Source organism: Lissotriton vulgaris, chromosome 3_1 (assembly GCF_964263255.1).
Source record: "Lissotriton vulgaris chromosome 3_1, aLisVul1.2, whole genome shotgun sequence".
NCBI classification, from domain to species: Eukaryota; Metazoa; Chordata; class Amphibia; order Caudata; family Salamandridae; genus Lissotriton; species Lissotriton vulgaris.
Genome location: NC_141689.1, coordinates 1,248,642,344 through 1,248,670,277, shown reverse-complemented (window position 1 = coordinate 1,248,670,277; position 27,934 = coordinate 1,248,642,344). Strand labels below are relative to the sequence as shown.

General features: G+C 45.4%; 1 protein-coding gene across 1 annotated transcript in view; it reads right to left on the bottom strand.

The window, feature by feature from the left end:
• Window positions 1-2,309: 2,309 nt before the first annotated feature.
• Window positions 2,310-27,934, bottom strand: part of MFHAS1 (multifunctional ROCO family signaling regulator 1) — a 227,648-nt gene continuing 202,023 nt past the window's right edge. Inside the window, exon 2 of the mRNA XM_086961748.1 lies at window positions 2,310-2,844. Coding sequence (XP_086817874.1) covers window positions 2,714-2,844 — 131 coding nt within the window. The 3' untranslated portion in view covers window positions 2,310-2,713. The remainder of the gene's footprint in view (window positions 2,845-27,934) is intronic.

The following is a 27,934-nucleotide window of genomic DNA, read 5'->3' as shown; positions in this document are numbered from 1 at the left end:
CCCGGGAGATAGCTTTTCAGAAAGTGTGTTGGATCCAGTATGGCACCAGTGAGCATTCCAAAGATGAGGAATCTGAGGTTAGGAGTATCCATCAGAAACAATAACGATGTACTGTGCATACTACCACTCCAAATTGCCCACTCAGTGGATTGTTTACAGAGCAGCGGTTTAGGAATGGTATTGTGTATTATTATTTTACCATTTCAAAATGGCCATCAAGTTGCTTCTAAATGTGGCGGGCATGTTAAAGCAAAGATACACTATGCACAGCACACAGCACTGCTATGTTTAATTTTTTTACTTACTTTGATCCCAATCATTTGCCCACCATATTCAACCAGCAGCATTTTTCGTTATTCCTAATTTTATGCTTGAATCTTGTATACGCTCGTTAAATTTGATTGTGTGTTTTGCTGTTGATGGGTTGATGGGTAAGGAAAGTGCAAAAAAATGTGTTAGTGGGTGAATGAATGGATATGTCAGCGCAAGGATGAGTGGCAGAATGAATGCATGATGAATTGTGCAGGCCTAAGCTCAGAAGTGACTTTAGAGGCACTTTACATTACAGGCCAAGCCTGCTGGCGTTACCAATGCTTGTTCTCAATTTGTTTTGGAATGCCAATTTGTGTTTGACATGGAAGAGGGGGTGGCAGAAGTAAAGTAATTCTCTTCTTAGATGAAGGACCGGTTTCGAACTGTGTGTGAGAATTCCGAAAAACAGCTACTGATTAATATATTTTTACCAATTGCCTGGAATGCTCTGCCACCCTTAATTCAACCTCTCCATAGGACTTCATCGGGGTCATGATGCAGTAACTTTGGAGCCCTAAATAGATCCGTGAACATAAAGGTATTCGTTTTATTTAGTCCATAAAGCTCCTAGAAAAGAACCCGGGGCACGGATGGCCATTATCCCATTCTAATAGTACATGAAGAAGTGGCGTGCAGGGAACGGTGAAGGCCAATCTCAACAAGGAGGAGGAAAAAGGGGCTGACGGAGTAGGAAAGGGGGGAGTAGGAAAGGGGGGAGTAGGAAAGGGGGGAGTAGGAAAGGGGGGAGTAGGAAAGGAGGGAATAGGAAAGGAGGGAATAGGAAAGGAGGGAATAGGAAAGGAGGGAAAGGGAGCAGGAAGTGTAGGGTATAGCAGGAAAAATGGGAGCTGAATAGGGTATGTAAAATGATGGTTAGAGTGGGGGTGTGAAAGGATCAAGGCACTGGAGAGGAGGTGGGGCGAAGACGATGGGCAATGAAGCCTGTTGGTGTAGAGAAAGGAAAAGCAGAGAAGGGAAGAGTTTGGAAATAAAAAGGTGAGGAAGAAACTGTGAGGCTGAAGAGTTAGAGGGGAAAAGATGAGGAAGGTGGAGAGGAAAGCGCTGGGTTAAAACGAGGAGGCTACACAAGCGAACATAGTGGGATCAAAGGACTCAGAAAGGCTATGTACTACACCTTAAGATGAGTAAGAACAGTGAATGGTGTGCATTACCCGAGGTGCCAGCATTTGGTGTCCCAAATCCAGGGTCACTGGAATTAAGCAACAGGGAGGGACCAAATCATGCGTCAGAGTTGACAATTAATGTGGCAAGAAAAGGCAAAATACGCCACATAATGTGGCACATTTTGTGATAGCCGTACTTCATTATTTTGACATTTTTACGCAAGTTAACACTTTCTGGGCAAGGGTTTCACGCCATTAGTTAATACAGCAATGAGCAACTGAAAGTTGACAAGTGAACTTCTGCAAAGGTCCTTCCGCTGCGCGGCAGCAAGTGCTGCTACGTTTTGGGAACTTTTGATCCATTTGAGCTAGAAACTATTTAGATAAAATCAGCAAATTATGCGGCAGATGATTAATTATGAGGAAAGTATGGCACTTCCATAATTACCTGGAAAAGGGCACGGCAACAGAATCGCCAAATTCGTGTTCCTGTCCAATGAACCGATGTTTCCCCACGTCCAAAATAGATTTTCTTAAGCAAATTAATATAAAATCTACCATTTCCCTACATAAAGGGATATTCCTATTGTGCAACTGACAAATGCCACATTTATCACTCCTATTTCTCCTGTATTTGCAGCTACCTGCCTTATTCTTCTACAAACACCATCTAGATAAAAACGCACAACGCAAAGACCCTCCTATAAGCGTGACAGGTCCACTATAGAGATGAGAGTTTTAGAAAATCAGCTGAGGGAGTAAAAGGTCAAAGTCAAGAATTAAGTAAAACAAATGAGTATTTCTCCCTTTTACTAAACGGGCAAGAAATGCCAACAGCAAAAAAGCAAAAAACACAGAAAAACACTCAAGTTGTAAAATAAAACTATGGCAAAAAGTTTTAATAATCATCAAAGGATCAATAATATACATTTTATTTCAATAATAAATTACGTCGTGCTTATTTTAGGAACAGAAAAAGCGAACAAGTGTTCATCATGTAGTCCGCAACACAAAGAAACATAAAAGTGCCAGTTTTCTTTTTTAAGTGGAAAGAAAACTTTTGCATTCGCTATACCTTGAGATATAAAATTGGAGGTGCCAGTCTCACTAACAATTTGGCCTGTCATTGGATGTCATGTCTGGAAATGCTTCACAAATACTGCTTCAGTATTGATTGGTTGTTGCCTCTGTGGTTCATTTCGGACTTGACATGCCCTGAAGAAGGAGGTGGCGGGTGTGAGCAGGGAGGAGGCGGGGTCAGTGCATCTTTTCAAGGCTCACTTGGAACAGGGGCTGATCACTGTCGGGGTGGGCGGGTACACCAAGGCAACGTTCACTCGCTCGCTGCCGTTCTTCGGGCAGACGATTTCGGTCACTCCTTCCGGTCTGGGTTGACTCAGTAACTCTCCTGTAACCAAAGAGAGGAAGAAAAAAGAAGATATATTTTATTACACAACAAACGCATCAGTCTAATAAATATTAACATGTAAGCTACTTCAAGTAGTGACAAAACAATAATAACCCATAATAATTAGTGGTGTGCAAAATCCCAACAATTTGCTTTTACGCAATAACACAAAACAGGGGGGGAAATTGTCAGCTCTGCCAAGTACCACGCATCAGGTGTTAGACTAACATTTTCATATGGTGGTCCGCATTAAAATGCATTAATCCCGCCTTTTTACCACCTTTACGGCACCTGCGCGCTCAGCCTGCGTGAAGCAGGTAGTGACTGTGACGGCGATCAGAGCTGCATTTACAGCAGGGACTTGCCCGGCGTCAGAGTGCTCAATGAATGAAGGCTGGGGCACAGCCATGGAGGGGCTGTGTAGCCGGCTCCTGCACAGTGGAGCTCTGGGAAAGGGGCATATCTGTGAGCACTGGAGTCAGTCCTGGGAGCCACTGCCTCTTGCCTGCTCTCTATTAGCACCTACAATCTCGGTAGAGGGCGCTTCTAGCCATTCACCCAGCGAGCCAGCTCTGACCATCTACCCCACCCCCATTATGGCCCTTTAAATAGAGTATAACGCTTCACAGCCCGTCCGTTTAGTAGCAAACTAAGCATATCCCCAAGACACGAGCGGTTGTAAAAAGTTCAAGAGCAGGCCTTACGTTCTAGCACTGTATTATTTGACTCCATAGGTTAACGTGGTGGCTCTCTCCCCACCACTTCTGGCACTGGGGGCCGCAAGCCAACTAAGCGAGGCATAGGTGATGACCATTGGAAGTAAGTAGCGAACAGTGTCCATGCCTTTACAACAATGAAGGTAAGTAAGCGCTATATAAATGCAATTTAAATAGATCAAACACAACCACTGCTCAGTACTCCCAGCTGCACAGAACCTGTACAAACGCCTGACACGCACAGAATTACGTGTGGGGAAGGGGGAGTAGAGGCGGGGGAGCAACGATGAGAGAGGACATCGTGCCCATGGACCCTATGGCCCCGGCCTTGGCCAACGCGTAGGCCATGTTCCCAGACGCCGAATTACACAAGTCACCCATCAGTCGTGTGAGATAAGTGTGGCACCCATGTGCTGCAACCGGGGAAACCCTGCCAGAGTTGTCACTGGTGCGCAGAGCCTAGCACGCTTGAGGCATGTCCGCTGCCATGAGGAACTTGGCACCGGCAGTGCAGGTGAAGGCCTATTTGACGTAAACTTGAGGCCTAGGGCTAGAGGACCCCACTTAGGTAAGGCTTGAGGGCTTCTACAGCGCCGAAAATGAAAGCAGGAGGCGCAGTATCCCACACCTCTTGTGAGATAAAATGTGAAAAAAGTGTGAAGCATGGCACCAGTGCAGCACTGCTGATGCACCCCAGTTCTGGCCTGCCTTACATTTTGCAATCCAAACTAGGCAGATTCACACACACAACTTAATTAATGAATGTACCCTAGGATACTATGTGCACCCTATGAAGCGATTTTTAAAAGGTATTTTGAAAAAAGCTGGTTTTAAGCAGGCTAAGCTGGCCCTATTGTATTTGAAGTTGTCCACAGAGATTTTAACTCTTTGCTGTACTGTAAAATTTTTAAGGTCTGCATGGCGACTCAAACACCGGAGGAGAAAACTGATTACAGTGTTTGTAGTATGGTTAGGTCAAAGGTCCCAGTAATAGGTTGCGTGGGCAAAGGTACCCCCAAAGTAATGTCCTTTCATTGTGTTCCCTGCTGGGAGGCTGTACCTTGAACGTATTATGAATTTCATCGGATTATACCATCTCTCTTTTAACTCATGATATTATTTAATTATATGTATGAATGATTCCAGAGAAGGGGATTAACAGTGAACGTCTTTTATAGTGAATTCTGGGTTGGGCCCGTCTTACCATGATAACTGTGACATTTGCATGTTTTTAATGATTGCACTTTTATGGTATTGTTTTGATGCCGAATAAAGTATATTGGGTGCCGCTCGTAGGCTTGGAGTGTCAGTGGATTGCTTTGCTTGACCAGGAGGCTGCAGTGGGGACATCTCTTTGCCAGAAGAGGGACGTGGACGGTTGCCAGCGGCGCAGCGGGACTGCGAGTCCCAGGTAGCCCAGCGGCTGCTGAGACGCCGCACCTGGGACTCTTCCCGGCTGGCCGCGCCTCTCCCTTGTGTGTCCTTAAAATCGCGCCTCGCGGCCCCCGCTCCGCGGGAGCCGCTCGTAGGCTTGGAGTGTCAGCGGATTGCTTTGCTTGACCAGGAGGCTGCAGTGGGGACATCTCTTTGCCAGAAGAGGGACGTGGACGGTTGCCAGCGGCGCAGCGGGACTGCGAGTCCCAGGTAGCCCAGCGGCTGCTGAGACGCCGCACCTGGGACTCTTCCCGACTGGCCACGCCTCCTAGCCCCAAGTGACTACATCTTCATCCCCACACACGCGCATCGCGGGACGCGCGCGGGTGATCGCCGGGCTAAGCCCGGGCAAAGGGCGGGCCGTTCTAGGCCGTTAGAGGCTGGTAGAGACCGGACCGGGCCACCCCTCTGACGTCGTGCTCCTTATAAAATACCTTGTTCTCCTCTAGCTTGCGGCCCCTGTGCACTCCCTCGCAATATGGCTACCAGGGTCTCCAGGAGCAAGGCTGCTCAACAGTGTTCTAGCACATTGGAAAAATTCTTCCCCAAGGCCAGTGCTATGGCCAACAAAGGACAACTAGCGCTGGACATTCACCCTGAGGTGGGCTCAGAAAACTTGTCACTGGACTCCCCGGACTCTTCTATCGATGCCAGTACCCCACTACTTCTGGATGCTACCCACCTGTCACTCATGGATAGTATCGACCAGACTATTGAGTCAGTCCTACAACAACTAAGTACCCCGTCAAACCTCCAGAGGGACAGAGACTCTCTACGCCTCTCGGGGGCTGTTGACCCCACCCCTAACGCGGATTGCTCGGAAACTGAGTCGCAGGATGTGGGCCAGGCTGTAGTTCCAACAGAACCCGCAAACAGCAGAGGGGATCAACCATCGAAAAGGAAAAGGTCTAGGAAGTTAAAAGGGGCAAAGCGGGCCAAAGTCGATTCAACCAAGCAAAACCTGGATGCCAGTACAGACATTTCGGCCTCGCCTGAGGTCACTTCCCCGGGAAACAGGTCGGAACTCCCTGGCCCTCCATCAGCTACAGCCATACCTGTGTGTTCAGGGCCCTTTATATTTGGTGGGGCCCCTCATAACAATACTGACTTGCTCATCAGTTCACTTACGGACATTTTGAAGAACTTGTTGAACCCTTTGTCTGCCAAATTGGACTCTATAGAGGCTAGACTGATGGCTTTAGAAAATACGCATAAAAGAAACAGTCTTGGTCCGGGTCCAAATACACACAGAGTCCCCCGGGAGACTGCTGGGAATAGACATCTGACCCCAGTAATGACTACCCAGGCCCCAAACGTGGTACAAGTCCAGCCTGGGGTCTTGCATAGCAATAATAGCGCTCCTGCCCCTCAAACGCACCAATTGTCATCCCAAACGTCTAGGCCCCCTGTTCCTGCTCCTAGAAGGTCTAAGCAACCTGCACCCTCCCAACAAATGAGAGAGGAGAGCTCTGCCAACGGCCACATTGGCCGCCCAATTAGCCCTAACGCCAGGCGCAGGGTGGACAATCTGCCCCCCGAGGCAGTGGCATACACGGCAATTATGGTGGGAGTGCCTGAGCTTACTGGTGATGCAAGGGAGCCGCAGGACTCGCTGCGTAATAAGGTAATTAGTTGGCTTAATATCAACAGGCCCCTCCCTCCAAACTTAAAAGGTGATGTTTTGATGGTCAGAAGGATTCCTTGGATTGGTTTTACTCCTAAGAATAGGCCGGGGGACTGCATCATTGTCAGTTTCAAGAGCCCACAGGTTGCCCCATATATTTGTAATTGGCTTGTAAGGCCTGACAAGTCCACCATTGAATTAGTCTCTCTCACACTTCTATCCAAATGTTTGTAATCCTGAGGTGGGGAGGGAACAGGGTTGGACAAGAGTGGGTTTTGCTGTAGATGGCTCACGATACAGGCCAAAGCACAATGCATTTACCGTTCCTGGTAACTTTATCCATCAGAATAGATTTTCCTGCCTTGATCAGGTGGATTGACCACAAAAGGGGGATATTCATCAGTCTCCAGAAAAACCTGCTTTCGGGGTCCCAGGTAGGGGGGAAGTGAGAGTTGGGTTCGTAACTGAGAATAGGGTGCAGGACCCCGCCAAAGAAGGAAGGGCTACCCTTGGAAGTATCTTGGGTCAAGAAGAGTCACCACTCAATGTCCCGACTGGTCTTAACTTTCAACCAGCGGAGGTGGCTGTATCGTCTATTACTCCGGCTATCACAAATGGCCCGCGAGACCATGACCCCCCCACAGCTACCGCACTACTCCTCTCTGGTGGGTCAGATTCACCACCACAAGGTCCAGGGCTGAGAATTCTCTCCTGGAACGTGGCAGGGATTGCAAACAAGGTAGGTACACCTGAGTGGGATCTCCTGATAAGTGGTAGCGACATCTTCCTTTTCCAGGAGACATGGGCGAGGGAACCACAGACCAGAACGGGGTTCGAAATTTTTGAAATTCCAGCAAAGTGGAACGGGAGGGGGAGGCCCTCGGGAGGCTTGGCGATCTGGGTAGCGAGTCACATTGGGTGTCAGGCGGAAAAGATGGACACATTTTCGCAGGACATCCAGTGTGTGCTGCTTACATGGCCTGGTAAAACATCATGGGCCATTGTTAATGCTTACTCGCGACCAGTTGCCGCGCCCAATGAATCCCCCACCTTGGATGAATTGTCTTCCTTCCTAGGTCAATTGTCAGGAGACCACAAGATAGTGATGGGAGGGGACTTTAATTGTCACTTCGAACCCCTAGAAGGACTAAAGGAGGGTGCTCTCACCGCTGAGGATGACTATTGGGGGGTCCCACCCTCGTCTTCACCTCACCCTAAAGCTTGGTCCCCGCTGGCAATACAACTCACGTCCCTTACCTTGAACTTCGCATTGAGGGCATGCAATGGGCGTACCCCATCTGATACCCCCTCGGTGTGCACTTTCAATAGAAAGGACCACGAGTCAAGGCTGGACTACATTCTAATAGATATCACTATGTGGCCCAAAGTTCTCGACTTCAAGGTGTTATTAAGGTCAGATAGTGACCATAATGCTCTCCAATTGGAGATCCAGCATCCACTTCCCCCAGCAGGGTTGTTCACTACTGCCTGCGGAGATGACCAGGGGGATATGCTTCTCTCCACAAACAGGCGCCGTGTTAAATGGGGAAAGTTGCTCAACACAGAAATACCATAAATAAGTTATATGGCCTAGCACTTCCTAGGTTCAAGGATGTGGATGATCTCATAAATGAACTAAGACCCCCGGACTATAATGAGAGATTAGCCAGCATCCACCAGGAACTAGTGAGGGACCTTGCAGAGGTCTTCCATCCGGTGGTACAATCGCGAAGGAAAAAGACTCGTACCCCTACTTGGTATACCTCTTCCTGTAGGAAAATTAAATCCGAGCTAATTGCTACCATCAAGGAGGGCTCGGATAAGGTTAAGGTTGCAGACCTCAGGAGGGAGTACAAAGCAGCAATGGCCAAGGCAAGGGAAGAGTGGGATTGGAATTACTGGCATGACCTGTCTGAAGCACTAAAAGCTAAAGACTCTAGGAAATTTTGGGCCCTGGTAAACAACGGGACGGGGGAACTCAAATCAGCAGTCGAACCTAACATCGCCCCCTCTGTCTGGGAGGCCCATTTTGGGGCACTTTACCAAGATACTATTCTTTGGCCCGATGGAGTGGTGGCTGACCCCCCCCAGTACCTCAGATATGGCCCTGGAATTTTCCCTAGGGGAGGTGGTGACTGCACTGGAGCGCCTAGCGCCGGGAAAGGCGCCGGGGCTGGACAAGCTACCGGGGGATCTCTTTAGACATCACCCTGACATTTGGGGTCCGTACTTCCTTATCCTTTTCAACGCTATCTTAGAAGGCATGGCGGTCCCCTGCTCTTGGCTGGGCGCAGAGATTGTGCCGATACACAAGAAAGGGTCTCCTCTGCTCCCGGCCAATTACAGGCCGATTAGCCTGATAGATGTTCCCCAAAAGCTCTTTGCGCGCCTCATCCTAAACCATCTCTTAGATTGGGTGGAGGACAATGATATCATGAGCCCCCTGCAGGCTGGCTTTAGAAAAAACACGTCGACCATGGATCAGATTTTCCGCCTTGTCCTCCGTTACTGGAAGACGGTGAGGTTAGAGGGGGGAAGGCTGTACATGGTCTTCGTGGATTTGAGGTCAGCCTTTGACCTAGTCCCGCGCAGGAAACTCTGGGAGGTCATGGAAATGTTAGGAGTACCCCCCCCTCCCAGCTACTTAGTATTATAACTAGGCTGCATGAGAACAACTATGCGCAGGTCAGGTGTGGGAGGGATGGCAACCTTTCGTCCAGGTTCCCTGTCCGTCGAGGGGTGAGGCAGGGCTGTGTCCTGTCACCGACCCTGTTCTGTCTCTTCATCAATAACGTTATATCACATCTAGATAACGTTAAGGACAATGACGCCCCATATTTGGCAGGCAGGAGGGTTCCGGCCATCATGTTTGCCGATGATACCCTCCTGCTTTCCAAATCCCCCATGGGGATCCAGAGGATCCTGAATGGATTTGGTCTTTTCTGTCGACAGCACGGGTTGGAGGTGAACACAGAGAAGACCAAGTTCATGATCTTTAATCCACCAAACAAAGCCAGACCCAATCCCACCCTGGGTACTGCTAGCCTCGAGAGGGTTTCTACCTTCATATACTTGGGGGTAACACTACAAGAAAACCTATCATGGGACCGTCAGATAGCTAGATCAAGGGCTAAACTGTCCCAGCTGTCGGGTGCAATTCTGAAGGTAGCAAATACCTCCACCTTCAAACCCATAAGCCCGGCCCTTGAAACCTATAGGACTCAAGCTAAGGCAGCGGCCATGTACGGCAGTGAGCTATGGGGGTATAAAGCAGGTAAAGACTTGGCAAGAGTGGAAAACAGCTTTCTAAGGCGCCTATTAGGTCTTCCACTAGGCACGCCACTCCTGCCACTGAGATTAGATATGGGTCTTCTCCCTATTGCTGAGGAGCTTGTGTCAAAGCCAGTGAAGTTTTGGTACAGGCTTTGGTCCACAAATGAACTACATCATTACAGGCAGGACCTTATTCATGTCATGAGCCTGAACCGCAATAGTAAAATTCCCTGGCTTGCTTTCGTAAAAAACGAACTGCTTACCATGAACCTGTCGGAGCTATGGGAGGATCCCGCGCGAGGTTGCCAAAGGATCTCACGCAAAGCCTTGACCCAAATCTACAAAGACAGGAGCCTTTCGCTTATGATGAATGCTCAAAACAGTGGCACCCTTACTGCGCGATTCCTGGAATCCAAAAAATCTTATGTATTTGAACCTTTTATGGATTTTATCTTTCCTATCCTGGCGAGGAAATTGTTTGTACAATGGAGGCTAGGTACACTCCCTACGAAAACTTTTACCTACAAATGGACCCAGGGGGGTGACAAAATGTGCCCATGCTGTAACATCCATGAGGAAGATGATCTCCATATCATGTTTGTATGCCCTGCCTACCACAGACTCAGAAAATATTGGATAGCGCCGCTCTGTAGAAACCTGGGGTTCAGGAAGTACACACAGGCATTCAGAGTATTGAAAACTAGCACTTTGGGTCACATTGTGTTCGCTATATCCAAATTTTTAATGGCAGTATGGATAACCAGAAAGAAAATAGCCCTCTGAACCATGGTACTGTTGTGTCACTCCCTATCCCTCGCTGGATGAGTAGAGATTCTTACATAGTGTATTTTTAAAAATTGTAATTTAAATGTATGTATTGTGTTTTGTACTGCATCTTTTATGGTCTATATGGCCGAAATAAAGAATTTTTGGATTGGATTGGATTGATTGATTGAATTCATTCATAACGGCTTCTGCCTCCAGTACGCTTTAGTTTACGGCTACATATGAGCCCCGGTAATGTATTTGCAGCGGGCGGTGCAGGTGAAAGTTAAGATGCTTTCCAAAAGCTGTGTGTAATACTCAGAACTAAGGGGCATTTGCAGAGCTGTGTGTGACTCAATCTTGGAATAAATAGCACGGTGATAGGAGGTACAATGTCAGACAAGGGGGGAGGGGTGGCGGGGGGGGTGGGCTGACATGTTTAACAGACTCCGCTCACGGTTGACTGCAGCAGCACCATCTGAGGCGCCCCCTGAGTCTCGAGCAAGAGGCTCAGAGCCAGCCTGCCTACCTGTGCGATGCCTACAGGCCAGAGTCCTGCACTGAGCAGCATTGAGGCAAATGCAATGTAGCAGAGCACAGCAGCCCGGAACTGCTAGACACCACTTCACCTGAGCTCCAGCATTTCCCACAGTGGGTAAGTAGCCAGTCCAGAAATGGCGCACACAGGCTAGAGTGTAGTCCCTTTGGGGAAGTGTAACTTGATATTTACCGATGAAAAGGAAGAGTTTGGATTTAATGATCGGACTTGTGGTAAAGTTTATAGAGTCAAACATGGTCTGGCATTGTGATGTGCCCATAGTGGTGCAAGCAGGCGCAATGGAGCAGGTGTAAAATGTAGGATGTTAAGAGATTGTGCGAGTGTATGTTAGCGCTTTTGAGCAGAGTTGATTAGGGCCATTCCATTTCAGGTTTTTTGTAGCAGTTTCAAGATCTCTTTAAAGCTTCTTGTTGCTCAAGTGTAATTCCGATATTTCTTTCCATACACTTTATTTTGCTCGCAAAAGTATCACTTATAATCGTTGAATGTAATTCATAATTGCCCTGAAATTATGACAATGTCGCACATAAGCAATCTGAAACCTTGGCTGCTATGAATTGAGCAAAGTTATATCAAATGCAAATATATATTTTGCGCTATATTTTATGGGAAAATAGGCCTGGTGTGCATTTTTGACTGCAGTTAAACAAGTGGCACCAAAAACGCACATGGTGCGTACAACAGCTGCTCTATTTCAGATGGTTCATGTTATTCCTGCGCTCTCATGCTATTATCTTGCTGTGAATACAGTCTAGTTACACAACATAGCATAATGACATCAATTCGGAAATTTGGCGTTACAAGAAAGTCCAGAAAATATGCAAATTATGCTGGTGTAAATGAAATTTTGCTAGGCTCTAATAATAATTACAATGGAGAGTTCTGTAGACGAATAAATATGTAGGGGTCTGTTTATTTTTGCAACCTATCCAGGAGTTATCTAAAACAGATCCTCAGATTCCTTTCATTTTTAGTGTGAGAGTCTGGTCTGCCTATCTTGACAGCAAATGGAGGTTCTGAAATAGTTCATTGAACTCCTACTAGCCTGTAAGTAGCACATGATCAGAAAAGTTGCAAACAGTTTGGCACAGCAACACAATTAAACATTTGGTACTAAAACTCACAATAACTTAAGGGATCAGAAACAGCAGTAGCCTAAAAGTGGGCTATAGAGGACTTGGAATGTCTGAGAAAAAGACAGTGGTTCTCGTGAAGATGGCTGCCAAATTGAATTAGAGGAATAGAGGGGCATGTATGTGAATCAAATGCGCTCAAACTGTCAACAGTACCTTTCATTTCCTTGCCACTTGGCCAAAGATTGCGCCTTTTTAAACAACAAAATTTGCTTTTCATGTGAGAACTATAATACCACCAACAAACAAATTATTTTAGCACATGATAAAAATACTAACCCTGGGCAAAGCACTACGCTACGCTCGCATAGTAATCACAACTTCGCACTACATGAACTGCACGTAGCGCAGTGCAAACATGCGTAGCGTAGTGCAGCGGTAACTTTTTGCTTGCTCGCAATCCTTAACGTCAAGTTGGCGACCGCGAGCAAGCAAAATGACATCCTCGCGAGACTTTTTCCTTGTTTGCGATCAGCAACATCAAGTTGCCGATTGCGAGCATGGAAAATAAACCTCCCGGCGAGATTCTCAACGCGGGGAGGTCAGGTTTCTCATTGAGAGTGGTCGTGCATCCTTGCGACTGCTCGCGATGAGAAACTACCAGTCCGCGTTGAGAAAGCTGCAGCTCGAGTAAAAATCTACTCTAGCTGTTGGAAAGTACATCTCGCACTGTGCAAGATGCAGTTTTCAATGATTGCACAGTGCCAGATGCTTGTCCGCACTGTGCAATCATTGAAAACGACATCTTGCACAGTGCGAACATGCTACTACGCAGTCCGCGTAGTGCGAAGTGCACTTCGCGTAGCTACGTGTAGCGCTACTTCGCGAACTAGGCCCACCCCTAAAAAATACCATAAGCTCTGGCATGACGTATCTGATCCAAACAAAACGTGCTTCAGGATGAATTAAGAACTGGGCTATTTCAGCATGTCTAAACTTTTCCTTGGCACTCGCAATAGTTGCACTGAAGACTGCCAGATTGGGCCTTCCCTTTTACTGTCTAGACTCATACTTCTTTCTATGCCACTGGACCTTTTTAGGTCTCGCCTACGAAAGCGCTTGTACTGCATGTGCTCTCGCGTGAAGGAAACATTGTATATAACAAGGGGTTTGCAGCTGTCCATTGCTCAACATTTGTTGGCTTCAATTCTCGCTCTTATTTGATGCTTTCTAAGTGGCTGTATGGAAGCACATATACAGCTCAGTCCGTATTGAACGCATAGTATTACATCCATCTATAAAGGTAGGGTGACTTATCCCACGGTCCTTTTTGATCCTTGTCCCAAGCTGGGGCATAGTAAGAACTTATTTTGTAATAAAAAGCGCATGCTATTTCTGTGCTGCAGGTCTCAATTAGTTTAGGACACAAGAATGCGCGATCCCTGCAATTGAAACTCAGAGAAAAACCTTCTGCTACAGGTGAGATTCCGAGAGAGTTCCGCCTTTCCACCATATCGGAGTGTTTCATCACACTGAGACTCGATCCATTTCTTCACTACTCGGGCTCTGCATTATCTAATATACAGTCCTAAGGAAGACCCCATGGTGATGTCATTCAACTACACTCACATGTCATTCGGGAGTCGAAACGTTGACGTAATCTGAATAAGTGTTCCAATTCCCAGGAGGCACATTTATGTTAGGATGGAAAAACATATGGCTGTCTAGGGAATAAAGGTTGTCTGGACACATTAATATTTCATCCTTTTGTGTTTGTTTATGTGATTTCATGTCAAATATGTATATGGTCCATTGTGTTCAACGTATATGTAATGTATCAAGCACATTTGTCTGTAGAGTTTAACGGTTATGCATTTGTCTTGTCTTGTGAATATTAAGATGTATGTCACTATTTACGATATATGATTTTATATATATCGGTGTCACAATTTTTCAGTACAGAGTATCGTAGTGATTATATTATTTTGTATGTATTTTAATGTAACATTGATTGTCAGTCCTAAGTAACTGTGGATTTACCAAGGAATATACTAGTAGTTACAAATTGTATGGCAGAACCACAGTCTATATACTGTTAGTACTCCCCAGGTTCTGCATGTTACTGGGATACCCTGTTGAAATTAATGCTCACATTGGCAACATGAGCTGGCTTCCTGGCTTCACTTCCTCTTCCTTTGGCTGCAACATGGAGCAAGTACTCATTGGTTCAGCTTGATTGCTGTCCTTCCACTTATTGCGCTGTGATTGAGGTACTATATTAATTTTTTGCCCTTCCCGGTCATCCTTGTAGAACCTCTTGCCATTTATAGCTATGTTTTAATATTACACAACCATTTCAGATAAGTCCTTCCCTCCTCTGAAATTATTGTTTACTGTGACAACAGATGTTCTCTGTTTTTATTGTGTCGACAGATGTTATCTGTTTCCAAATGTATTTTCACTAAGACATCGTTATGGGCCGCAATTGCTTTCTTTATGCAGCAGGATTTTTTGTCAGATGTTAATTTTATTTCCTTTTTCATGCATGGGGAGATTAATTAATTTGCTCAGAATTGCAAGGGTGCCGAGACCTAACAAGCATTGGCACAACCAGTAGGTGCCGCCTTAGAGACTATTGGCCCTGGCATTGCCTTTTCTTCATGCAGTACAGCATGGGCACTGCCAACTTTGACAATGATTGTGACGAAGCTGTATTGAAAGCATACATGATGTATCCCGAAAAAGTATGTTACGGAAGTATTTGGAAACATGCCTATTAATAAACCGGCATTCATCTACGTACACAGGTCAAATTGAAAATGAATGGCATAATAGTACTGCAGGAAAGGCGCAGCCAGGCAAAATATTCTCAAACTAATAAATTAAAAAACGAGCAATCAAAATAAATAAACTGATCAAAGAAAAGTTGTGGTGATAGTAAAGAAGGAAACGGTGAATTATGCCAGACGTATTTTGGGAGGCAGACAGGCTAGAGACAACTGGAAGCTTTTACGGAGGAAAAATGAGGCTTTAAAAAAAACCATATTTAGAACATAGATCTCCGCACACTGATAACCGAAGGCCAGGGAATTCCCAGCAGGGGTGCCTCGTTTCTCATTAGTTGAAATAGGAACGCAGGGCACACGCAAAGCCACAGTAGCACAGACCTTGGCCTGGGGAGTCCGGCCTCGATGTCAAGACCTTTTGAACACAGCCAGCCAACACTGCTCTGACAAAGGCATACGTAAATGTGTGCACGGTGAACAAAATAGCTTCCTGCCAAGACTGATCAATATTATACAGCCTCCTTCAGTAAACAAGTTATATTCCTTTCACTGCCAGCGTGAAGATCAAACGGGAGTTTAGTCAGCCTCGTGGTGTGGACAAAAAAAAAGAATATGCATACTTGATGCCATTAAGGCTATGCAGTAAGGGCACAAATGATGGGATAGGCTTAATGGGCATTTTAGCAATTACGGTAAAATTTTAAAAATGCAGTCATTTCACCTAAGATCACGAAAATTGTCTGATGTTAACCATCTCAAAATGGCAGTAGAATGCATGCCAACGTCTGGAGAGAACAAGCATTTACAATGCAATAGGTCTCGCATTTGCGAGAGTTTATGCTATTGCCATTGTAAATGGCAATGCCTTTTATTTATTTGTTTAAAAAACCAACACATTAATAAAAGGCATTGTAATCTACAATGCCAATAACTCAAACTCTAGTAAATGCGACACCTGTAGCATTGCAAATGCTTGTTTAATTTGCTGGTAACTTTGGCGAGGCTTGACAAAGCAACATAAACCCTGGCAGACAATTTGGTTTTGCACTGTAGCCACTATTAAAACCATGCTCAACCTTGTCTTGTCTTAAACTTTAGTTTTTTTCAGGAAATGTCATTTATTTCTAAGGATGTATGTTGGATCTTATGGTACTGGTTTGATAACTATCAAGTGTCCTGAAATCCATTGCCCCTACATTTCGAAGACGGTGACAGTACCTCAAAGCATTGTAGGCCAAGAAGGACCAGGACAGCTAAACATGCTCCAGCACCCTATTCAGAAGCAGAGAGGGTGCTACTGCAGCTATCACAAGGACCCTTCACCTCATTTTGTTTTCAATGTGGTATAGAGGACAACTGCCCCGGTGCCCAGTTCACAATTGCAAACGTTGCTGCAGGACAGCAAGTACCCACTGAAAATGTGGGGGAAAATAAATGTACCTCACTGCCTTTGAGCACAGCGGTGGACTAACCCATAACACCACTGCCCTTGGAAAGGACCATGTCTACCCTACCCCCTCCTCCTTTTAGGAGCAGATAGCACTGAAGAGGCTACACAGTTATGGAAGTTGCTTGAATACATGGGTTTTCAACTCCGGAGAAGGTTGGATCCTGGTGATCTGGGCTTGGATTCGAGTCCTGAGTCTGTATATCATAACTATGCAGGCAGTGATCAAACATCTACATCTGCTACTCCAGGAACTCAGCATGAGCAATAACACAAATACCATTAATAATTACGCGAGCTGTGAAGTGCCAATACCAAGTATTTTTTTCTGTACAACATACCTGCCTTCCTTTATTCTTTACAACCCACACGTCTACTTCTTCCTCAAATTCTAGCAAGCACCCCAACCTGCCTTCACTTTCCTCCCACTCTGCTCATTCTTAATATCCTTTCCCAAACTTTTGTCCTAGATTTCTGTTTTTCTGCCCCCTGTTCTTCATTTGAACTTGCACAAAGCTCACTGGTGGCTTCTATGAAGATTACACAGTTTCAAGCGCTACAGGAAATCCATAATGGTTTGGAGTTTACTGCGCTTTGAATCCTCTCATTCCAATCAATCTGCCTCGTTTCCCGGGCTTCTCTATTTCAATCATGCCCCTCCATTTTCTCCACATTAAGTTTGTCGAGTCCAGGCCTTCATTCCCGCAAGATGGTCTCAAGGGCACCCTGGGGGGCGCTGGGCATAATTTGGGTGTGGGGGTGATAGACCCTCCTCAGAAGACACTGCGCAGCGCGGCTCTAGGTGCTGCTTGGGTGAGGGCAGTTCTCTGGCTATTTTCTTTTCCTGACTACAATCACAAGCCGCCAGAGGGAGCTCCGATGCGATTAGCCCAGCAGTCAATAGATTCATCTAAACCCACCAGTCACTAGATTAATCTCACCAAAAGTGAGGTTAAAATGGCCGGCCCTCATATGACTGAGGAAGGTGCCCAGTGAGTCCCGAGAACTTCACTTCGACCTGCTGAAGGAAAAGAAGATCTATTAACACAATCACACAATTACTTTTGTAGCACTGAGTCCCGAGAACTTCACTTCGACCTGCTGAAAAAAAAGAAAATCTATTAACACAATCACACAACTACTGTTGTAGCAGTGAGTCCCGAGAACTTCACTTCGACCTCCTGAAGGAAAAGAAAATCTATTAACACAATCACACAACTACTGTTGTAGCAGTGAGTCCCGAGAACTTCACTTCGACCTCCTGAAGGAAAAGAAAATCTATTAACACAATCACACAACTACTGTTGTAGCAGTGAGTCCCGAGAACTTCACTTCGACCTCCTGAAGGAAAAGAAAATCTATTAACACAATCACACAACTACTGTTGTACATGTGGAAAATACCGAGAACTGCCTCCGAGTCAATCACTGGTTTCAAACTGTCATCGGAACAGCAGTCTGCAGAGAACTGCCCTCACCCAAGCAGCGCCTAGAGCCGCGCTGCGCAGTGTCATCTGTAAGGAGCTAGACTTCCAACCATGGGGAAGAGACAGGGCAGGAGGGCGCGCAGCTGCCCTCAAAGAGAGCCCTGCCCCTTCAGGAGACTGAGGAGGGACAATCACCCCCACACCCAAATTATGCCCAGCGCCCCCCAGGGTGCCATTGAGACCATCTTGCGGGAACTGGAGATGTTGTATTCTGTGATTAAAGTCGTAAGAGATGTGGCGCTAGCCCTGCAGACTGTGTACTCTGTTGGCAGGCATCTCTTTGAAATGTACAGATGGGGGCAGCAATGAGCTTCAGAGGGTCTGCTGGTCGGCAACACAGAACAGATCACACCTACCTTCTTGCCGCGACTGAGGCCCTACATTTCTGTGATTAAAGCCCTAGCAGGTGGGGTGCAAGCAATCTCAGGACCCTGTACAGAGTCACAGGCTCTGCTTGCTGGAAACTTTGTGAAATATACAGATCGTGGCCACAATAAACATCAGTGGTGTCTGCTGACTGGCTATAAAGTGCGCCCCGTACAGCAGCACTGGCCTTTGACAAACTACTTTTTTGTGTCATAATTTTTAAGCACTTCAATGTTAACTTTCATCTCAGTCATGGGTCAAGGCGAATGAATTCCAGCGAAGCACGTCTACTTATGAAAACCGAACAGAATGTAATTTTGACACTGAATTGTATTTTGCGCCGGTCCTGAATATCTCAAAGAAAGTGTGTGCGACTTATTTAACTGTCTTTGAATAAACGCGAGATTCACTGCAAAATTGACATTTTTTTCCCACGAGACTTGAAATGTTGCCTTCAATTTTTACAGGTCGCATACTGCAATGTGGAGAAAGAAGCCGTTCCTGGGCTCATTTGCATACCCATAATGCCATGGTGTGCAACTGCTACTTTGGGCTGGGTTATTCTGTTTAATTGTGCTACTGCTCGTGCAGTGATATGTTTGTAAGTTGGGGATGGAAAGCACAGAGTCCACGGATAGTGGGCCTTTCTCTGCAAAGTCACCCTTGGTGTAAATATTTCCACACGAGACCTTTATATAGCGCGTCGTAGTGAAAACTTTGTTTGCCAGCATTACATTATAGCGTCTGGAGTTTCCTCTCGCAGGTGTCCAGGGACAACACTGCGCGACTCGAGGCTGCCGCAGCATCTGAGGGGGGCTCCTTCAGAGCAACAGCGAAGGGCGCCGGCCGATAGAGGGAGCTCAGTCTCCGGCTACACTACAATCACAAGCCGCCAGAGGGAGCTCCGATGCGATTAGCCCAGCACCCACACCCACCAGTCACTAGATTAATCTCACCATAAGCGAGGTTAAATGACTTAGGAGAACTTCACATCGAGTGTTTCCGAGCGTCAGTCTGTACAAGAAATAAAGATTATTTCAAGTTACCTTGGCGGGGCTTGCTGGGCTTGCTTGTGTGCTTCCCAGAGAGACAGGAGATGGGGAAGCGCGCGCGCGCGGCCGGCGCCGATCCCTTTCCAGAGCGTGCTCGTGACATCTCCTGTCTCCTGGGAAGCAGACCCGGCAGCAATAGTATCGCGCCTGCGCGATGGCATATGGCTTCGCCATATGCATCGCAGGCGCGAGACCTAAAAAAAAGCGGGAGACTTTAAGAAAATAATTGGGAGGATTTATTTTCCCTATTGCCTTATATTAAAGGATAGACAATTTCAGGCGCTAGAAAGCTAAATTAAAGCAATATCCAGCTTTAAAAATCGTAAGTCTCCCACATGAACCGTGTTTGTTGGTATGTATGCGGAGGAGCAACTGAGTACTACAATTGTTATATTATGATGCGGTACTCGCTCTAGTGCATGTTTTTACTCAAGTTTCTGCAGCCAAAAGGTGCACCCAAACTATGCACATAGTAATACTAGACAGTGTGCTTAATCAGTCATCAGACCTTTGGTAAAACGGTGCAAAGTTAGTACCAACTGTAGTACTCCAAGATTTATTGCAGTTCTCTAAAATAACACAGTAGGCACACATTTATCACAAAAATATTCTTTAACATATTCTTTAGCTTGGCCTCATGTCTTGATTAAATACAACACAACACTTAAAAAAAATGCACATATGGAGGCCAAAGGTTTCACACAAAAAAAGTAATATTGTGCTCTATTGACAAATCAGGCATCCAACAATGACATGACCAATGCAATGCTATACATACACGGATGCTGATGGGAGAGGAGGACAACCACAACCATCTTTTTCTTGCATTGCCACAAAGTATGCACCTGTTCTTTGCTATAATGCAGAATTAGCAAACCAAGTCTGCAGCAGACCTTTTTAGGTCTGGCCTACTAGACAGTGCAAGCTGTTTGTTTGCCTAAAGAACTTTATTAGACTTACACTGGGCTTAGATCCCACCCATTTCTTACCACGGGTTGATTTTCGTTTTACTGTTGTTTATTGTTAGCTTGAATGGGCTTGCCTTCTTTTTGTGTTTGTTCTTTCCCAGCAGCATAGCGTCATTGTTTGTGTCATTTCGCTTCTTACTTTTTAAGCACATCATTTATCTTTGTGATTAAACACTCCATAAGAGTGCATGTGTTTCCCAGCAGACTCCCTTGTGGGCTTCTGGTCTCCCCACCCATGCTCCACAATGCGGTCTTACCACATTGTACACTTCCTGCCCTCTGTGTTGTTTCCGCCCCACAAGTCCTAGGTGTTGCTTCCCTCCCCGGGCTTCCGTGTTGCTACCTCCCATTCGCATCCTACAAGGGATCTAAAATAAAGTATTGGTCTTGCATGGATGGGTGAGGACAGGAGGGTACTAGAGACAGGTCAAACCAGTCTTGTTCTGTCAGGGCAGCAACCTTTCAAGCACTTTGTATCTAATCCCGACATGTGCAGGGTGTCAGCCTGGCTAGAGTCTGAGCCATGTCACGAAAAAGGCTCGGTAGAAGCTCACCCACCATGAGGAGAATGACCAGGACTTGTGACTCAAATCCCTCCTCAAAACTGGACCTTCTTTGGCTTAGGATGAGTTGGTGAAAGCTGGGCCTTATAAAGGTTACGTACTTTCTGTTCAGGTTGTCAACTTTGATTGCTCTCTTAGTTTACCTCACTCATGAGGTATAACTGTACACCCCGAGCCTTATCCCATTTACTGTAATCCTACATATCCTGGTTGCTTAAAAGAGCTTCCAGGCATTGCACTTCAGAACACTTTTAGATGAACACTACAATGGGTATGTGTATTTTTATTTATGAAATGATTTTTGTATAGCATGCACAAGACCTCAGCGTATTAGAGCGGTTTACATAGGAACTAATGACGTTACAGTAAGTTTGATGGAGGTGAAAAGAAGAGGTATATTATATTAGAGAAGTTAATCTCCAAGCCACCTTAAGATAGAGGTATCCAATATATACGTGTTGTCCCTTTATAAGGGATCAGATGTAATGCAGGATGGTAGCAGGGAACAGATTATACAGAAGAGCAGTGGGTCAGCTCTGTCTTTTTCTGCCATGGTAAAGGACTCCGCATGTAGGGGCCTGCAGGTGCCTTGAAGAGTAGGGTATTCAGTTTCTTTTTGAAAGTTTTCTGCAAGAGGATTGATGTAGGGAGGGAAGGTGTTCCATAATCTCAGTGCACAGCCTGAGAAGCTCTGTTTAATCAATCTTGATTTCTTTCTGGCAGGTGATTTCAGCATTAGTGAGTCTGTGTTTCTTGGACTATTGAAATTCAGAGTTTTTGGTTGAGGTATATAGGGCTGGTCTCCTGTAGTGCCTTGTGAGTTATATAGGCTACTATGAAAATGCTCCTAACTGTCAGGGGGAGCCAAGCGAGAGATGCTAGAATGAGTGAGATCCGGTCAAATTTCCTGAACCCTCAGATTAGTCTGGGTGTTGTGTGTAGAATTGCGCTAAAAGGTGTCAGGTACGTTTTGGGGGGAGAAGAGAATTACCGTAATCTAGTCTTGAGCAGACAAAGGATTGAACACCTAGTTTGCAGTCCTCAGTTGGAATGAATCACTTGATCCATCGTAATAGCTTGTGGTGAAATTGTGCTACCTTTGCTAGGTTACTGAATGATCCTGAAAGTTTAGGTGTTTGTCTAGAGTAACTCCCATGGATTTGACGCCTTCTACAAAGTTCGGTTTGTTGTCTAACAGGGAGCTGTCTTCAAGTCACTTAAGAGCTGGGGGAGGGTGTGTTGACTGGCAGGGGAGATCAGAAAAATGTCACCTTTGTGTGCTTTCAGTTTAAGGTGTGCATGGTTATCAAAGACTTGATTTCAGTGACTGTTTAAGAGGCAATGGTGATGCTTTCACAGGAGGAGATTTTCAAGTAGAGCTGCATCTGTGTAGAAGTGCTAGCTTATTCTCAAGGGCTTGAGAACAGAAGCGAGGGGTTGTGCGAGGGAAAGTGTATGGTGCCTTGAGAAACTACCTGGTAAAGTTTTATTTAAGAGGAGGCGCTAGCTATTTTGACACACTGACCCCAGTTTTCTAGAAAGGAGGTGAACCATCTGAGAACTGCACCATTCTGGGCTATTATGGTTTTGAGAGCTTTTAGGAGTGTGGAGTGATTGACTGTGTCTAAGGCTGCCCTTAGATCAAGGAGGAGGCAGGATTCGCCATTGTCCAGTACTTTGAGAGTTGTCGATGATTTTGAGGCCAGCGGTTTTGCACTGGTGTCTTATTCTGAAGCCGGATTGGTGATTATCACGTAGGTTGTGTTCATTGAGGGGTGTTTTCACTTGCACTTCCACATTGGTCAGCAAGAAAAGGGTGGAGATGGAACATAAGTTATCGATGTCCAATATACTGCATGGTTATTTAAGTGCCACAGGGGTTATGCCAATGTTGATTTGAGGTGGTCCTCACTGGGTATATATTGATCCTAGAGGTTTAGGAGTGCCTGCAGGGTTTGGTTATCTGTCACTTCTTGGCTGCATATAACTTATTCCCTAGTTGACTCCACCTGTCAACATGCTACGCACTCTATGACAGTCTCAACTTTAGCTGACTGACCACTCCTAAAATGAAAGGTATGAGTAGCAGCACCTATCCTCCAACTTTCCGCAACACCTCATGCAAACCCATGTTCTCAGCTCCATGTTTGAAGCACATCTTTAAATTTGGCAAATCTCACGCAATACCTCACACATGTATGCAAAACGACATCCAAAGCTGTACCAACCATGCACCCTGAAAGGCTGCCAGGAGCCCAATGCAAAAAGGAGCGTCTATGGTCTCGTCAGCCCATCGGTTCAATGTAAAGATGAAAATGATCTGTATGCTAAAACTCTGGGTAATAGATGTAGGAGATTCTGCAGCATTTTTAATGGTTATGCCACATTTACCACATCATACACAATCTGTTCAGTGCACATCCAGCAATCATAAAGGTGAGAACTTTGCCTAGATTAGGCGAACATCCTCAAACGATCGGCACAGGGAAAGAGCTAATGCCTTACTTATTTACTAACTAATTTCTCCGAATCTGGAATAATCTCCTGATATAATGCATGCTTTGCCTTGTATGTTGCTTGATTTAGTCAACTATACCACATAATCTGGGCCCTCTTTGACATACATTCCTTTAGGCTCGGTTAGTAAAAATATATTTTTTATTGGCATTACGTAACCATGTAACATACACACTAGAAGCAAAAAATAAATAATGTAACTAAAAACAAATCAAAATGGAACTCCTGTTCACCATAAAATGAATCAAACATTCCATACTCTCTCCCTTTACTTTGCAGCTCTTGGTCCCATTTCATAATATGATGAAGCCTCCAATAAAAAAAATAAAAAAACGATTTTCCTCTGTAAGCTCATTTTTTTCCATCAGAGGAACTAGACGTAGAGAAATACCGTCTGGCAGGAGCCAGGAATGAAAGCTGGTATCAGGCTTATAGGAAAGCAACCGCAAATCCCTTCAGTAATCATGTCAAAAAGCTGCTGAGTCTCTAGTGCCCCTAAGGTACAGCAGCAGGTGCTTGTAAAGGGGCGGCATTAAAATAGAAAAGCCTCTATCTGTGCTACCACTTGATTTAAAAAATAGAAACACCTACCTAATCACAAAACCGTTTGATATCAATATACACGAAACTAAGCAATTCGTTACTCATGAATTGGCAGTCAATGTGCAGCTTTGACTTATTTATTACGCAAGAGTTGCTTATTCAAAAGCATCTTAAAATGATCACTAACAAAGCCAATAGGCCTGGCATAGACTGCCACCTTTTGGCTTTGTCAGTTCAGTTCAAAATGCTTTTATTCGGTTTGTCAAAACATAACCATATAAGCAAAGTATACAACATACATCCATAAAACATTAATGTAAGTTAAAAACATCAGAGTTAACAATTCTCAATTACAACTCATGATAAAAGCAACACTGGGTACCAAAAAATAAATATCACGAGTTTGCTATACATCTCTCCTGGAAACTATACATATGTACAACACCATACCCCTTATGTGCACATTTAGCAATAAATTAATAGTTAGAAAAATGCAACAGCATTTACCGAAATACACTTTTTTTTATGTTTGTTGCGTGATTTACATAGCAAACCTTGTCAGGGCTTGCCTGAGATCCAAGCCTGGCTCGCGCCTCCCTGTAAATTTGTTGGCTCCCCCACCTCTACTGCTTCCTGTGTCCAGTCACAGGAACCAGGACTCTCAGATCCCCTACGGTAGGTCTATGCCACCACGGCTTCTTCTAATGCCTGTCCGCATAACCAGCGCCTTTACAGCAGAAAGACATTTCCACATCTAAAGAAAGCCGTTCAACTTTTGCAGCAAGTTCTTTCAAATGGCGCCACCTAGCAGTGGCTGCCCTTAAGTGCATCCTTCTGAGCAGATTGCAAATGCAGGTCAAGACGGGGGCCGTTTGTTTGCATTATGTAACTATATTTTTCAGCCGCAATGCAGGGCTCTGAAAGATGTGGGGCCTGGGCTGCCCCCTCCTATAATGGTCCTGATCACCTACATTTTAACATCTCCCCTCCACGCCTTGTCGTGCGACTGACACCCCCCTCTCCCTGCTCTTACTGTGCTAAGCCACCACCCACTGAGGCCTGTCTCTAGGACTGTAAGTCTGTGGGTGAGCACTAGACTCTGGTACCTGCTAGACCATGGGAGTCAAGAGGCCAACCAGCGAACCACAGGACAAGACTTCTTTGTGCTGTGGTGCACAGGATTGGTAACACTTCAATAAAAAAAATAATAATGTGGCCCACCAAGCTTACGGGTGCAGACTGGTGAGGTATAAGCAGCTTGTTGACGGGCAAGATAACATTGTATATAAATATCTGAAGTCACTCTTCGCTAAAGGCATGAAGAGGTATAGAAAATGCTGCATTTGATGAGTTGCAGGATGATGAACAGTAAAACGCACTTTCCGTATTCTCATTGTTTTAGCATGGGCAATGGAATTGTGTGGTTCTGAGGCCACAGCATTTTCTGTGCAATTATGAATTACCCACAGACGAGATCATGTGGTTTCAGTGTGGTATAACCATAGAATTTCCCACAGTTGCCACATATTCTACTATCTTGTGCAAAATTTGCAAATTGGAACAAAAAGATATACTTTCAGCTCCAAGAGAACAAGAGTTAGTAAAAGGAACGCACCATGCGTGGTGCAAAGCAGGGCAAACGCTTAGCAAAGATTAACCGGTCACCTTTCAACTGCTTGCTGTATGCATGTATCAAACTGGTAGTAATGTAGTGGAAGCTTTACCTAGGTGGTATTATGGCACCCATTTTATGGGCTGACAAAAGGGCCTTGTCTGCAGCTTTAGAAGAATCCGGACATATTAAACATACTTCAGAGAGTGACTTAAATGTTTTTGTTCATGCAAATTTGTATTGTACCACAAATAATCTCCTACGCCAGTTATTTCAAGTTCACAGAAAATTTGTGAAAGTTTACTTGTACTTTTAAGGTCATATCTCATTAATCTTACAATACTTACTCCTACATGTTTACGGTAACATACTGCTATGCAAGCATGTTTCAAATTTGAAAGCAGTGATTCTAGAGGCTCATTGTGGACACAGAGTAAAATCGAACTTGAAGGCTAACTCTAAAACATAACAGAACATACATGCAGAATAATAGAGGCATACTGTGAGGATTGTGGTGTATTGTATGGTGTGGCATAGTTGCCACCATTTGAAAAAAGAATCATGGGACACTTTGCAGCACAGGGCTGCTGCAGATAAAAAATTCTTGTTTGCGTACCTGTGTGTAATAAAGAGGAGCAGTTTCTGCAACAATATTACCCGGGACAGTCTCTAACTTGCCGAGACAGTCTCTAACTTGCCGGGACTGTCCCTGCAAAAAAGGGACTGATGGTAACTATGGTGTGGTTGTGTGACCTCACCATGTAATTCACTCACGAAACAGTCTTGGGTCCAATCAGGCTTGTTTGCAAAACCTCTAGCTCAATCCCGGGTAGGTGTGGCTTTGAGCAGAAAGGCTTAAACAAAGGAACTAGTGTAACACATTTTGATGTATCAAACCACAAAATAAGAAGGCCACAACACACAAAAGAAATGTGGCACCAATTTAGAACAATAGGTTATATGTTTATGTATTTTAACACCAAAACTAACACAATCCACCAGTAGGTTCCAGAGATATATATTTTTACGTGCAAAGTAAATCTCAGCTTTTCACTCAAAAGCACAAACAAGCATTGATAGCCGTAAAGTTTGGAACGTTCTAAAACTTTTTAAAAGTTGTGTTCGACTACTCCAGCCAGGATTGGGCGACCAAGTACGAGACAGGGAGAAGGTCAGATGGCCAATAAGGAAAATTTGGACAGTTACCTGGTTACAAAAGCAGTCTTAAGTCCAGTTCCACGCTTTATGCAAGGGGCACCATAGGCTTCAATGGAATGGCCATGATGTTGGGGATACAGGATACTGTTTGGTTGACAGAGGTCTTCCTGAAGTTGTTCCTCGGACCACGGGTCAGGTGTGGTGACTTTGGCCACCAGGGTCTATTCTCTTGAAGTCATCTATGATCCAGCAGAAGTCCAGTAACGACTGAGTCTATGGTCACAGCAAGTCCAGAGGTTTCCTTTGGTGAGGACTAGTGTCAGTCTTGGGCTACTAACCAGCACTCTGACAACGCTCCTTATGGCCTGACGAAGAGCGGTCTTCTTGACTGCAAGTCGGCAGTCAGAGGCAATTTGATGAATCTGGCTACTGATAGGTCAGAACAGCTACTTTAGCTTTATCGTCTTGGTGCTGGAACAGGAAGTTAGCTGACTGACTCTTGGAGTTTACCTTTTCTGACTGGGCCTCTGAAACAACTTTTCCATGAGCGAGGCACCACAGGCCTAGTCCTCTCTTTGCTAGCCCAAGGAGAAGCAGGTGCAGTGCAGCAGTTGCTGCACCCTCTCTTGCTCGGTCCAGGGGTCAGCAGGGCAGTCCTTCTTTGGTCCTCTTTCCAGTAAAGATGTGATCCAAGGTCTGGGTGCGAAAGGTACCATATTTATGCCCAGAAAGTACCCTCAGGTGATGAAGTGGTCACTTACAAATGGGCTACCAAGTTCCCTCCCGCCTGATGACGTCCGGGTATGTGTGGTATCTAGCAATCCCAGAATGAACTATTCTGTCCACTCCCAAGATGTAAGAACCCCTCTCTTGATTTGGGGTGCTTGGCAGCCCTACCCCAGAGGTGTTGTTACCGGACGGCTACATACCCACAGAGAATTCATTTTTGTAACTGATCTCTCTCCTCTTTGTTCCCGCCGCCAGCCTGCATACCTAAACGAAGGGGTAGCCCCTCCCGATTGTGGTTGTCATTTGCCCATCACTTCTCTTTTGAAGCTCGACTTTAGGGCTCACAACCAGTGTGGCTTCCCGCTTGGCGGAGGTAACACCTCTCTCAACGGCAGGCCTCTTTGTTCCTGTCCATGAGA